Below are 15,482 nucleotides of genomic sequence, written 5' to 3' on the forward strand. Positions count from 1 at the left end.
CCACCCATGTAGCAAATTTTAGCTGATTCACCAGTAACAAGCTAGACTTTGCTAGGTGTAGCCGGCTTAACTCTTCTCTATCTAGAATGATTTAGTTGAGCTGAGAGATGACACTACAGCGCCCCTCTTTATTTGCCTGGCTTCCCCCCAGAGAGCAGCACATGCCCAATCCCAGTGCTATGAGCACAGATCGGCAGTGACAGTCCTATGGATAGACTTGCCCTTGTGACACAGAAGTTAGTTGTCACACACCCATGTCCGATGTACTCTGTGTTTACAGCATCCTGTGTGTGTGTAACAGTGTGGCTGTCCTGGTTGGAGTGCCCTGGGGAAACAATATAAATGTTGCCATCTCTCAATGACTCATTAAATGTTCTCGGAGCTTCAGCTAAACCTTTTCCTTCCCGTGAACTGCTTTTATCTTGGGGAATTCAGCAGGATGCTTTGTTCTTAGATTTTTCTCATGCAGTAAGGCAGCATACTGGCATCACATAGGAGCAGAGCACATTCTAAGGCTGGCCATACATGGTTGAATTTTCGTTCAGAGTTCTAAAAAATCATTTGTCAGAGCATTTAAAGATGCCATCGTTGAGTCCTCTAGTTTTGCTTGAAGACCTTTAAAAAAGGTTATCCAGACCTGCTGATTGGATGGATTCTCATATGGATTTAACAGGTTTGTTTTATTTTGTTCTTTTTAAGAAATCAACAAAAGAATGCAAAATGTATTTAAATTTTGAAGTATTTACAGGTGTGTGTGTGTGTGTGTATGTATGTATGTATATATGTATATATGTGTGTGTGTATATGTATATGTATATATATATATATATATATATATATATATATATATATATATAGGTGGGTGTCTGTGTGTGTGTGTGTGTGTATATATATATATATATATAGAGGTGGGTGTCTGTGTGTGTGTGTGTATATGTATGTATGTATGTATATATATATATATATATATATATATATATATATATATAGGTGTGGGTCTGTGTGTATGTGTATATATATATATATATATATATATATATATATATATAGGTGTGTGTGTCTGTGTATATATAGGTGTGTGTGTGTGTGTCTGTGTATATGTACAGGTGTGTGTGTGTGTGTGTCTGTGTATATGTACAGGTGTGTGTGTGTGTGTGTGTGTGTGTGTCTGTGTATATGTACAGGTGTGTGTGTGTCTGTGTATATGTACAGGTGTGTGTGTGTGTGTCTGTGTATATGTACAGGTGTGTGTGTCTGTGTATATGTACAGGTGTGTGTGTCTGTGTATATGTACAGGTGTGTGTGTGTGTATATGTACAGGTGTATGTATTATAGGTAAACCTTTGTATTCTTTCATGCACTCCTAAAGCATACATAATTGTTTAAATGAATGTTTGTGCACACAAAAGTTCTGATTTTGGATGAAACTATTTGGGGATGATAGTTAAAATTTTGTTTAGTCTGATAATAAAATGTTTCCATCCCTCGGCTTCAGTTTTTCTCATCACTGCAGTCTAAAACCATAATCAATTTGTCCCTGTTAACCATGACAAAACCAAACATATTTTTAAAAAAAATTCTAACGTATAGCCAGCTTCACACCCTGGTTTGAAAAGGAGATAAATTTCTCAGTACACCCTTATGATAGCTTTGCTTCTATGAGTGCCTGTAACTGACCACACTTGACTGTCATTCACTTAAGCCTGGTACACACGATTAGTTTGTTTTTTTAAGTCAATGGGCTGAAAGAAAAAAGAAAAAAACAATGATCGCTGTACTAACACAAGCAATGTTAGTGCAGTGATTTCCCCACTGTTCTATTTTGGTTTGACAGGGCGACTGCCCACCCTCTAGGACACAGTGATCAGCGCTCGCAGCTATTGGCTGCAAGTGCTGATCAGATGCCTGTCAGCTGCTGTTTTTCCAGCATGCCTGTTCGACAGAAGTCACACAGGTTGCTGTACACATTGGCCGAATGTATTGAGAGGAACAGGAAGGCTGATAGTGCTGATTTCTGTAAATGACAAGTGCCTGGCTGTTATACAAATAACCTTGCTACATTGATGACCTGAAATAAGTGTGAATGTAAAGAGTTTGGACTTCATGCTGACTTTCTGGATCTGGTTGATTTTTTGGAGTCAGATTTGGAAAGCTTTGAGGTCCGAATTTTCAGGTTTGCAGAATGGCAACTCTTGCATTTCTTTTATGACAAATTTAAACATCACAGCCCCATGGCACTAAAGCAGAGCACATAAGATCCACTTCTGTGGAGTCAATGGGAACCTACAGCACTTGCTTTTGCATTGACCGCCATCAGGATCTAGTGCTCCTGAACTTAGTCTAACCGATTTTAGGCTTTCTCAATCTTTTTTTATCCAAAAGGAACCCCTAAAATATTCAGGTCTAAGGGAACCCTTACTAAAATGTATTCAATGGGCGCCAATGGGAAAAATGTCTCATGTTAGTAGTTGGTAGAAAGAATAAAACCTTTTACAGTGGTGGTCAGATTGTCACGGTTAGAGAGCTAAAAAGATCATTGGTGTCCTATGGCTGGCTTTGCCAAGTGGCATTGTCACTGGAACTAAACAGGCGGCATCAAATGGGAGGCCAGTCAGCCATAGCTCACCCCTAAAAAACTGTGGAGGAACCCTAGGATTCCACAGGACCCTGGTTGAGAATGGCGGGTGTAGATGTCTTCCAGTGTGTTAACTTTGTGGAAGAAGTGGATATAATTCCTAATTTTCTCTTAGGCCTACACAAGAAAAAATGGGAGCACTAAGCATGCTCTTCTCAGTCCTGCTGAGCACTCCTGACCCCAAGGGGAAAAAAGAGTAGGTAGCTAAATGGCAAAAGTCACCTGCAAGCCCTAAGTGTGTGCCATGCTGCTCAGCATCACATGAATCTGGATCCTCACTGTAGGGAGAGCCTCTGACAGCCAATCAAGGCTTTGAGCAAAATTTGTTTTAGATATTTTTTTACTACCCTGGGAGATTAAAAAATGAAGTCTCTAGCATTTCTACGTGTCTTCCTGCAGGAAGCTATTCTGGAGAGTAGACAATTCTTAGTGCAACAATTAGGTGACAAATTCTGTCTGCTTTTTATACGATGCTAATGCATCAAAAGTGGTAGATCATGAACATTTTGGGCAGTGCGATTTGATATATTTAAGATGGAATCCCAACCACATGAATTCAGCAGTTATATGGAAAATGGAATAGTATGTGATCTTTTGTCATGAACAAAAGATCCTTCTACGCATGTGATAGCACACCTCCATTTTATGAGTCTATGCAAACAAGAGTGGAAAGATTACGGACACGTTACCATGTTGTGATTGAAACAGAGGTCAGCTGCATATAAAAACACTAGTTTTTAAGGAAACACATGTGTAACCAAAGGGATGAGCTCAGCAAGCAGATTACAGTGAAGGAGGAGGTGAGGCTGGGGAAGGGAAACAGGGAGGGGGGTTACTAGACTGCAAGCCATGTGATTGCTCACTAATGCTGAGCCTCTCTCTTCACAATAAGCAGAGATTGTCAAGCCGGCCTCTGAAGCTCTTGGCACCAGCACAGCGCAGACACTTTCTCACACTTCAACGGCGGCATCCTACAGACCACAGGCAGGCGAGGAAGACGAAGGGGAGTTCTGCGAGAGGACGGGCGACATCTCTCCTCCTGCCACCGAGGCCAAATCACAAGAGGATATTGACATCAACATCAAAAACATGTCTATTCGTGACAGGTACTGAGATTCCTCTAGATTGTTAACCCTTTAAATGCTTGCTGCAGCATATAATTGCACAGCAGATGTGCTTTCACCTTAATATATACAGGCTACAAGTCAAAGGAGATTGTATTTTTTTTAGTGTCCTAATTATTGCAGATGCTTGTGTCAGATCAGTTTTTAGCGCTGTGGCTGTTGACAGCAGATGTCTAGCTGCTGTTGGTCACTGCACATACCTCTGTTCTCCATGGCATTTATTAAGCGCTGTGATCTATGAAAGGCTACACTCACACCTTTGTTTTTTTTTTTTTTTTTAACAAGGAGCAAATGTAATGCAATGCATTTAAGCAGTTCATGCACGTTTTTCATGCATTACCATTTATCCCCATGGAAGGAGTATTTTGCTGAAAGCCACACCTAGGATGCAACAAGCATGAAAAAAAAACAGAGGTGTGAACATAGTCCTATTGTAGCTTCTTTAGTGATATTACAAGGGATGTATCATTTTAAGAGCCAGTAAGCCAATTCTTTGCAGCACACCTAATAAATGAAGGTGCAGGCTCAATTTATTTTTTTAGCTGCCTTGACTACCTAGCCACTGGTTTTGCTCCTTGCCTTTCCCACAGTTCTGCCAGCCTCTCTGTTCTAGTCTCTCTATACTATTGTGTTATGTACACTATAACTGTAAAACATCTCCTTACATGAATTTGCATTCCCTATACTGTATGTACCCACTTAAGCAGCAACTCTCAACTAGAGTTCCTCTAGGGCAGTGATGGCTGTTCCTCTAGGGCAGTGATGGCGAACCTTGGCACCCCAGATGCTTCATGCACTCTGCAGTTTAGTTGAGCATCATGGGAAATGTAGTTCCCCAACATCTGGGGTGCCAAGGTTTGCCATCACTGCCCTAGGAGGTTCCTTGAGTCTTTACTGATTGACCTCCTTTATAATGGTGCCTGCATGGTAACAAAGCCAACGCTACTTGGCAGAGGTAGCGGCATGACATCAGAGACATTTTTAGCTGTCTTAAAGGGGAGCAGTCAGAACATTCTTCCTACTGGCCACCAATGTAAGGGGCATTTTTTCTGCACTGACCCCCACTGAATACGTTTTTAGCGGGGGTTTCCTGTGACCCGCAAATAATTTTAGGGTTCCCAAGGGGTATAAAGAATGCGAAAGGCTGCACTAAAGTGTATACATTTACTGTCAGTACCCTGTAAATGCTCATGGGTTCACAATAGTAATCTCTAGATATAAAAAGATGAAAAAATGTGTACTGAAAATCAAAATAGTTATTGTGTTTACTACAAACACGTAGGACCCTCTTTATATATGTCCTTGCCCAGTCTTTCAACTCTATGGATGTTCTGATTACTCATTCTACACAGAAGAATAAAGCAGATGAGACCGGGTTTATTTCTGTTGCATGCTGCTCTGTTTGTTGGTGCTGGTTATAATGTTCAGATTGTGGCAAAAGGGACAAGATGTCATCTGAGGAAATCTGATGTCACCTAGTACATTGTACTGTTTTGCTGGCTAAGCACATTTACTGTACTTTGGGTCAGGAGCGGAGTGCAGGGTTGGGTCCTGTTTGAGTCATATTATCCTGTGAATCAGAGGTTTCTCATTTGTCTAGTGGATGGTTGCAGCACTGTGTACATCTGGTAATGCTTTGCTGCACTCAAAAACAAGGGATTCCCAATGTGTTCTATTGTGACGTGCGAACACTAGTATCGAAAACAATGAGAATACGCAAAGTGCAGAAACTTTTCAAAGCCAGTTGCATTTGTTTACCTATTTATTACAGGTACTTGTATAGCACTGTCAATGTACGCAGTGCTTTACATATTATTGTACATTCACATTAGTCCCTACCCTCAGGAAGCATACAATAAAGTCCCTAACTCCTTTATACATACTAGGGTCAGTTTTTAGACAGGCGCCAATCGACCTACCAGCATGTCTTTGGAGTGTAGGAGGAAACCCACGCAGGCACAGGGAAGAACATGCAGACTCCAGGCAGATAGTGTCGTGGCTGGGATTTGAATCGGGGATCCTAGTGCATTTCTCCTTCTATCTGAATACAGTAGTTAAAACAATGATATAAATGGTTAGGCTCCACCCTTTATGCCTACAACCATAAAGTGATTCTCATTTATGAAACTAGTACTTGATTTATAAGGCCACCATTGGGACAGGAGTCCGTCAATCAAGATTCATCATCCACCAGTCTGTGCACCAAGATCATATAACCGTTTTTCTTAACATCTTTACGTTGGTGGGACCCTTGAAATCATTTTGAGGTCCCAGGAAACCCATGCTAGAAATCTTCCTACTTCATTTCACAATAAAAAGGTATGATCAGTAAGCTTTTAAAAGTTTTAAATTGAAAAAAAAAAAAAAAGCAGCATTTTTCTTTCGTTCGTTGATGGACACAGTTCCTGATATTCTTAACCATTGGATTATGCTGCCCCCTACAGGAGTAGGACACTAAGCAGAAAAAAAGTCTGGCTACGCCTGTGGGCAGTCCCAGGGGGTATACTACCTCTCCCTGCTATAGGTACTCCATTTTTATTTTTTCTCCCTAGTCGGGAGTAAGGACCTAGTTCCTTGCCGGGATCTTTGGTCCTGGGAAATTTTTTCTTTTTTTAGATAGAAATTTTTTTTCTCCTGGATTTTTCCTGTGAGATCTACAATCAACTGCCAAACTGGGTGACGGGCTGGAATATCTAGATCCAGTGTTCACCCCAGTCTGGTCAGTGAGCGCTCTGCACTAGGTCAGCCGCAACATAGCTCCACTGGATGGGGGCTGGCCTGCGAGTTAAATGCCTCGCAAGGTCACATACAGCCGGGTCTCGGCCCACCTCGCACCGTTCCTCCTGGCCGACGGCCCCTCTATTTCGATGGAGAGGGGTTCTTTCTGGAGCGGTGCCCACCCAGTTCCTGGTATGGTAAGTAGCTGTCCCCCCTCTCCCCCTGGAAGGTTTTGGGGTGAACGTCGGGCCCTCCTTGGGACAGTCGGACCCCCGGGTTCACCTCCTTCCCGTCAGGCACCCCCCTTTAATCTGTCCCCCATCCTACCCCCCCCCTCCACTTATGCTGGGGCTGTTTGGGTGGTCTGGTTTACCTCCTGGAGTGGGGACAGTGGAGATGTGGGCTGGGGGGGGGGGTTGTACCTCCGGTGACTGGACGATCGGCTGTGGGGGGTGGGATATACCTGGTGGGGGCTGTTGCCGGGGCCACCCATCATGCCTGGGTCTGTCCCTGAGGCCTAGGGATCCCTCTTGGGTTCCTGGAAGCTTTGTGGTGCCACCATTTTGTTGTAGCCTGTTTTTCTAAGCACAGGGGCCATGTTTGTGGTGTTCGGTGGCCATTTTGCGGTGGTTTGACATTAAAAATACCCGCGGCCATGACAGTTGAGCCCTGTGGGTGGCAATTTCGGTGGTGGTAGCCCCTCCTCATCCCCTGGTGTTGACTCCTGGATCCTTTCACTTCCTGATCACCGCGCGTGCAGTGCAGATCATCCTGGTGGCTGCAAGTGCCTGTTTCTGCTGGGTTGTTAGTCTGGTGGGGTTACATATAGTTAGTCAGGTTGAAAAAAGACACAAGTCCATCTGGTTCAACCAACAAAAAAAAAAAAAAAGTATTGAAAACCCAAACATACAATCCCATATACACAATCGTATACACAATCCCATATACACAATCGTATACACAAACCTTATTTGCCGCATAGTTGCCCAAGAAACAGTGCATTGAGGTCAGCTTGTAAGTTGGAGACCTCCTGTAAAGAAGTTTTTCCACTGCTAAGCTTGGTGTCATCTGCAAAGACTGAAATGGTACTTTTAATCCCAGACCCTATATCATTTATAAAGATATTAAAAAGTAAGGGTCCCAACACTGAACCTTGAGGTACACCACTGATAACCTTAGACCATTCAGAGTAAGAATCATTAACCACTACACTCTGAATTCTATCTTTTAGACAATTTTCTGTACAATTACAAACCAATCTTTCCAAGCCAGTAGACTTTACCTTAGCGGTGTGTGGGGAACTGTGTCAAACGCTTTAGCAAAATCCAAGTATACTACATCCACAGTCACCCCTCTGTCCAAGGGTTTACTTACCACCTCATAAAAAGAAATCAGGTTTGTTTGACAACTTCTGTCTTTCATGAATCCATGCTGTCTGTTGCCTAAAATATTTTTTTCCAACAAGAACTCATCTATGTGGTCTTTTATTAAACTCTCCAGTATCTTCCCGACTATAGAAGTTAAACTAACAGGTCTATAGTTACTTGGCAAAGACTTTGATCCCTTTTTAAATATAGGCACCACATTGGCCCTACGCCAATCCAGTGGTACTATTCCAGTCCTTAACGAGTCCCAAAAAATTAGAAAAGGCTTTGAAATTACAGCGCTCAATTCTTTTAGGATGCGTGGATGGATGCCATCTGGTCCAGGCGCTTTATCCACCCTTATTCTGTCTAAATATTTTTGGACCATATCACTTTTGAGCCATTGTGGATAATTTGGGGCTGTGTCAATACCATCATCATTATGGTCATGAGCTCCCCCATGCTCCTTTGTATATACAGAGCTGAAGAAAGTATTTCATAAATTTGCCTTCTCTTTGTCCCCAGTCACCCACTCCTGATTATTTTGTAAAGGGCCTACATGCTTCAGACCTTTTTTACTGTTGCCGTATATACTTGAGTATAAGCCAAGTTTTTCGGCATGTTTTTTCATGCTGAAAAAGCCCCCCTCGACTTATACTCGAGTCAGTGTCTTTTTAAAAATGGCGCTGCCCGGCGCCGATGTGTGACCGCACATGGGCCGCATGCCTGGGAATATCCGAACGTGTACGATTGGCGCCGGGCGGCACGATTTTTAAGGTCAAAGGCGCCTCACCGACAGGTAAGTGAGACTCCTCCACAGCCCCTGCATTTCCTCATGCAGTGCCTCGGGCATGGTACAGGAGAATCTCCTGTGCCATGCCTGTACCTACTGTGCCATGCCTGTACCTACTGTGCTATGCCTGTACCTCCTGTGCCATGCCCGATGCTACAGCACAAAGGTGCGCCCTCAACTGTATTGGTGTTGGGGGGACATCTTCGCTGGTTTACGGACCCGTGGATTTCCCTGATATAAGGCAAGTGGGTTCACGAGGTCACTCGGTCCAGCTACAAGATTGTTTTGCTCTTGTCCCCTTGCAAGTTTATTTCCTTCCAACTTGTGCCTGTCCCGGACCGCTTACAGTATCTTTTTGGGGCGGTACAAGACCTGTTGCTTCAAGGGTTGGTTGTCCCGGTTCCGACTGCACGTTGATTGTCCCTGAACATTGTCAGGGTTTTTACTCAAACCTGTTTACAGTTCCCAAGAACGAAGGCAAAATGCGTCCAATCCTGGACCTCAAGGCACTTAGCTGCTTTGTGTGGGTGCAGAAGTTCCATATGGAGTCCATTGGCATGGTGGTGGCATCTCTGCGTCGGGGATTTCCTTCTATCAATGTTAAGGATGCCTACCCTCACATTCCAATATGTGCCAGTCACCAGCGTTCTCTGCTTTGTCGTGGAAGAGCAGCATTATCAGTTTTTGGAATTACCCTTTGGTCTAACCTCCAATCCTTGGGTCTTCACAAAAGTATTAGCCCCTGTGCTAGCTTTTTTATGTCAAGGAGGGATCGCGATGCTGGGCTACTTGGACGATCTCCTGCGAGCAGAGTCTCCTACTGGTTCCGTTCACAAAGCAGGACTATCTGTGCCTGACTCTGGACTTAGCGAGAGTACTTCTTCTTCTGGACTTGGTCATAGCCAGAGTGCTCCTTCTTCTGGACAAACTCCAGAAATTGCAGGTTGCAATTCGTCTCTCCCTCCAGGCTTGCATGCAGGTGCTGGGCCTGATGGCGTCTCCCTTTTGAGGCGGTTTTGTTTGCACAGTTCCATACGAGGTCCCTGCAAAGGGAGATTCTGGCCAAATGGGACAAGACTCCGTAGTCTCTGGACAATCGGATCTGAATCGGAACAAAGGAGTACCTAATATTGTGTCTTCGTTCTCTGGTGCTTTCGGCTTGGCACACCCTTCCTCCCCTTGTATTGGACAGGGGTCACCATGGATGCCAGCCTGTCCAGCTGGGGAGGCGTCCTCGGCAAGCATTCTGTTTAGGGAATCTGGACACTGAGGAGTCCAGACTACCGATCAATGTCTTGGCACTCCGAGTGATCAGACTGTGCCTGGACCATTATACGGATGGTCTTCGGGGATGTCCAGTGTGCATTCAACCGGCCAATGCCACAGCCGTGGCTTATGTCACTCACCAAGGGGGCACAAAGTGTCCTGGAGGTAGCTGGCATTTTAAGGTGGGCAGAACGGTTCGTTCCAGCCCTCTCCATTGTACACATTCCCAGGGTGGAAAACTGGCAGGCAGATTACCTCAGTCAGCAGGCGTTGGACCAAGGGGAGTGCTCCCTTTATCCAGAGGTGTTTCATCAGTTGTGTCTCCAGTGGGGCATCCCAAGGTGGATCTGTTTATCTCAGCTCAACAGAAAGGTGCAGAGATTTGTCGCTCCGTCACGGGGGATCCTCTGGCGGACGCCACAGACTCGCTGGTGGCCTCGTGAGGTTAGTATCATCTGATTTACGCCTTCCTTTCTCTCAAGCTTCTGCTAAGACTTCTACGCAGGATCGAGGCAAAAGGGATTACAGTCATCTTAGTCGCTCCGGACTGGCCTCACCGGGCTTGGTACGTTGGTCTGGTCTGGCTGGTTGCTGCTGTTCCTTGGAAGCTTCCTCTGAGGGAGGATATGCTGTCCCAAGGACTGATCTTCCATTCTGCTTTACAGTCGCTGGCTTTGACGGCTTGGCTGTTGAACACCAGGTGCTGAGGGATAGAGGTTTGTGATTCCCAAACTTTTAAAATCTAGGAAGTATACTTCTAGGAGGATCTATGATTGTAAGTGGAAGACTTGCATTGCATGGTGTGAGTCTCTTGGGGTTCATCCTCACTCCTTCTAGGTGGCTCAGATCTTCACCTTCCTTCAACGGTGGGTTGAACACAAATTGGCCTTGAGTACCATCAAGGGCCGGTTGTCAGCTTTGGCGGGTTTCTTTGGCCACACACTCTGGTGCGTAACTTTCTTCAGGGTGTCCGATGTTTGGTTCCTCCAGTGCGGTCTGTGTTGCTATCTTGGGACCTCAGTTTGGTGCTTTCGGCCCTCCAGAAGCCTGTGTTTGAGAATCTTGGGGATATTCCCCTGCTTGCGCTGTCCCAGAAGGTGGGCTTTTTTGTGGCTACCACCTCTGCGCACAGGGTGTCGGAACTGGGAGTGCTATCCTGTCCACCTTACCTGGTGATTCACAGAGATAAGGTGGTTCTTCGCCCCTGTCCATAGTTCCTTCCAAAGGTTGTCTCTGATTTTCATTTGAATGAAGACATTGTGTTGCCTTCCTTGTGTCCCAGGCCTAAACATCCGAAGGAAATTACTTTGTATGTCTTGGATGTGGTCCGGGCAATTACGGTGTACCTGGCAGCTACGGAGTCTTTCCGGAAGTCAGACTCCCTATTTGTGCCTCGCGGATGGGCCTCGTAAAGGGTTGTCCACTTCCTCTGCAACCATTTCCAGATGGATCAGATACAGGGATTCAGGCCTATTCCATCAAGGGTCAGGTTCCGCCTTTACCTGTTAAGGCACACTCTACTAGGGCTCTTGGTGCTTCCTGAGCCTTCTGTCATCCGGCGTCAGTGACGAAGATTTTCAAGGCGGCCACCTGGTTTGTGCACACTTTCACAAAGTTTTATAAAGGGGATGTGTTGGCATCTGCGAATACTTCTTTTGGCCGCAAGGTTTTTCAGGCTGTTGTGTTGAGGATCTGATCCTCTTTGAGGGTGTATTGTTTGTTTTTTTCAAATGGGCTCCAGTTGTTTTGGCTACGCTCCTGTTGCCTGGTAGGCTACTGTTTAGCCTTGAATTTTTTTTGCTGTTCCCACCCCTCATGTTTAACACTGCTTTGGGACATCCCAATAGTTAAGAATATGAGGAGCTGTGTATGTCAGTGAACGAAAGAGAAAATGAGATTCTTTGACTTGCCATAAAATCAATTTCGCTGATTTTCATAGATGGACACAGCACCCATTATTCTGCGGAGTTGTAATTCTTCTGACACTGCTTGTAACAAAGCTGAGTACCTATAGCAGGGAGAGGGAGTATACCCCCTGGGACTGCCCATAGGCATAGCCAGACTTTTTTTCCTCCTAGTGTCCTACTCCTGTAGGGGGCAGTATAACCCAATGGTTAGGAATAACAAGAGCTGTCTCCGTCAAACATCAGAGAAATGGATTTTACAGTAAGTAAAAAATCCCATTTTGGCATTTCTAGAACATTTGGTACCCAAAACAATTTAATTTATAACACTTCATTGCTCTATATGTAAAATATTGAGCAGTAAAGTGAATGACTAAAAATGACCAAAGAAGGATCGGACTGTAAAAATGATCTTTATATGTCCTCTTGTCAGAGAAGGTGTCCTTATACATTGGTGGTCACTAGAGAGATGCTGCTTTACATTGGTTAGGGGAAAAATGCCTATTTACATTGGTAGTCAGTGGAGAAATGCCCCTTAACATGGTAATCAATAGGAAAAAGCCCCCTAGCACTGGTGGTCATGTAGAAGTGACCCCTTACACTGGTAGTCGTTATAGTTGGGAGATCAATCTGACAATGCTCACTGCTCAAGGTACCCCTAGCACCTTCTGGAGGAAACCTACAGTTCAACAGAACCCTGGTTGAGAGTCTGTCCTATAGAGATTTTTATGTACTATTTGAGGTAGAGAGGCCTGTGCGCTAACAATGGGGTAAACGTGAAAGGTAAATGTAGGGGTGTGGTGTATGACAGGTGTAACACCGAGATCAGCAGCCAATTTAATAGTGTTACCACATACTTTGTAAACATGTGCTGCGCAAAACACGTTTTTTGGGGGGATAGTCCTGGTGGACTTATTGTCCAAGTGTATCTGGGGGTCCTGGGCGCCGTGTGTAGCCGTCATTTTGTCTTGGATGTCTGCTGTATGATCAGCGGCCATGTGTATGTAGTCCGGCGACCATTTTCTTGTTTCCCTTTGCTAATACATGGCGGCCATGTTTTTGAAGCCTCTGGAGTGGTGAATTGGCGGTGGGCCTCTAGTGGCAGTTCCTGTACTTCTTCTTTCTCTTTGTTCGCTGCACGGTGTTCATCCTGGCTCTGCATCTGAGGAGGGGGTGGTGAGTCCCTGTGGGTGCTAAACGGCTCCCTCTTTCTGATATAGCCATAATTTGGTGTGCTGGGACTTGTGGTGCCGCTGGTGGAGAGGTAGGAGGAACTTTTAACAGCAATTTTTACACTTCTTGCTGGTGGTCCCCATGTCAACCCATGGAGTCCCTGGAGCATGTGTCACCACCTGATCCCTCTCTGAGGCTGCAGGGTCTCAGTCCGCCTTGTCTGCTATGACGGCGGTCCTGCAGTCACTGGTGTCCAATGTAGATATGGCCCTCCACAAAGCTTCCTCCGCCTGCTTCCTCTGTCTCCTCGGGTTTAGAGGTTGATTTGGACGCGAGTCACCCTATTGGGTCTGCGTCCACGCACCCTAAGTGCTCGGATAGTGAGGATGATTCCTCTTCCACTATAGCCGCACATGAAAAGGTGCTAGTGGATGCGCGGATTGTATCAGTGCAGTAAACTTTGAGATTGGAGGACGCAACTACTGCTTAGGGGTATTTTTGTGTCTAGGACTGAAAATGAGGGTGAATCTCTTCCCAAAGGGAACTAGAAAATAATTTTATATTCAAAACAAATGAAGAAAAATTTTTTACAACCTTTCCTTTCCTAAAATTAAATCATAAGACAAGATTTACACCAGTACGGTGCGACCTAGCAGGGGAAAAAAGTCTCCAACCCTTTTCTAAATTTACACCAAACTGCGTATGCTTGCCAATGCATGGGGCTGTCCTTACGCATTAAAATGGAACAGTTCCGCTTTAAGTCCTCCTCTCCCATTCCTTTTTGACATTTTGTCTTTCGGGGTGGAGGGGGGGGGGGTGCGCGTAACAGCCAGGTGCCCCCAGTTACTATGCCAGCACTGAGGGCCATAGACGGTCCCCAGGGTCCCTTGGGTAAGCACAGCGCTTGATCCTGGTACAGGTAAGTGTCTCTTTGATCAAAGTCAGCAGCTACAGTTTTTGTAGCTGCTAAATTTTCAAATTTAGAAAACCGACTAGAGCTCCTAATGGCACCCCCCATGCATCTGCTAAAGAGCAGTGTACTTCTGTGCATTCATGAAACCATGCAATTTTGCGTGCATTCCCGACACACAGATGTGAACCAAGCCTAAGATTTGTTGGGTTCTCCACTTGCATTCTATCCAGTAGTATGCTGCCCCTTTTCAATAAATGGACACTTGCATAGGTAGTGGGATGTTTATTATTTTTAGTAAACCTAAAATTCTGCAGCTTACAATAGAAAGCACAACTGATCTGACAATATAGAAGTTTACTGTTGATATTTATTCTGACCGGAGTTCTTCTTTATCATCTCCTCAGCAGTTACTGGCAGTGCTTGAATCAGCACTTTGTGAATATTCTTTCTGTTCAGATATCAGCAAGCAAATGGCATCCCTTGTTTGCTTTTTATGACGCCAGTGTCCTAGAAAGTGCATTGAAAGGTTCTGCCGGGTCTCTGTGGACAGCATGACTTGTGTGGAATGTCTCACTAACAATGTGGCATATTATTCCTTCTTAGGCTGGCGCTACTGAAGAAGAGCGGGGAGGAAGACTGGAAGAACAGGCTTAACAAAAAGCAGGAGTACACCAAAGTGTCTGTCGTAGAGCGCAGCTCACGCGCCCAGCTGCAGGAAATTGAGCAGTCGCTGACAAAGAAGGTAATAAGAACCATGTTAGGAATAAACTGTCCAACTTGTCCCCGCACTTTGATATCTTGCAGTCCTGCTTTATCCTCGCTTATTGCCACTGAGCTATAGAACAAGACCTATTCTTCTCACAGGCTCAGTAATGATCGGCTCGCAGCTGCCGAGGGATCTGTGTACTGAATGCTAACATACTTCAGTGCAAGGACTGACAATTCAGTAAGCCAGTGCAAGAAACAGTGATCATGTTCAAAAGGCAATAACCAATAACAAACAGAACCAAACCAAATAATCTGATCTGACCACAGTTTGCACAGTTCCTGCAGTTTGCGCACCATCATTGCTCTATGTATTGATCTTTTAAAGAGTCTGTAAAGCCGAAACGGTTTTCTTTCCATTAAATTTGGGTGGGAAAGAGACCACATCTCAGGTTTTTATTGCCTTCTGTGTCTCCTCTATTTGTCAGGGAGGACTGTTGTCACCACATTGTTTTAGAATTCTGCATTGTCACGTGAACAGAATTAGAGGGGAACTATTCTGATTGGGACCTGTTCCTATTGTGTCTCCAGGATAGGAATGAAAAGAAATCTCCTCGATGGGACTTGGATAGCAATGGTTTAACTAGGGTTGTACCAATATCGTTATCGGTGCCGATACTGAGCATTTTCATGAGTACAACTGAAAATGCTCCAATACCCAAAGCTGATGCTTTTGCGGTGCGATTTGAGCCCATATAAAGTGAATTGAACAGGAAAGCGGTTCAATTCCTGTCTGACTCGCATCTGGTTTCCCGCACCGCTCCTGTGTGAACCCAAATTGTCAGTGATTTCAGCCTGGGTTCACATAGAAGAGGTGCTGGAAACAG

The 15,482-nt window shown here is 44.9% G+C and overlaps 1 protein-coding gene across 2 annotated transcripts in view; it reads left to right on the forward strand.

Moving 5' to 3' along the window:
- SVIL (supervillin) overlaps positions 1-15,482 on the forward strand; it is a 314,402-nt gene that overhangs the window by 147,629 nt on the left and 151,291 nt on the right. For both annotated transcript variants that reach the window (XM_082259451.1, XM_082259450.1), the window contains 2 exons: positions 3,528-3,741; positions 14,494-14,632. In XM_082259451.1, the coding sequence (XP_082115577.1) occupies positions 3,528-3,741; positions 14,494-14,632 (353 nt within the window). The remainder of the gene's footprint in view (positions 1-3,527; positions 3,742-14,493; positions 14,633-15,482) is intronic.

This window comes from Pelophylax lessonae (genome assembly GCF_965119305.1).
Source record: "Pelophylax lessonae genome assembly, chromosome: 5".
Classification (NCBI taxonomy): domain Eukaryota; kingdom Metazoa; phylum Chordata; class Amphibia; order Anura; family Ranidae; genus Pelophylax; species Pelophylax lessonae.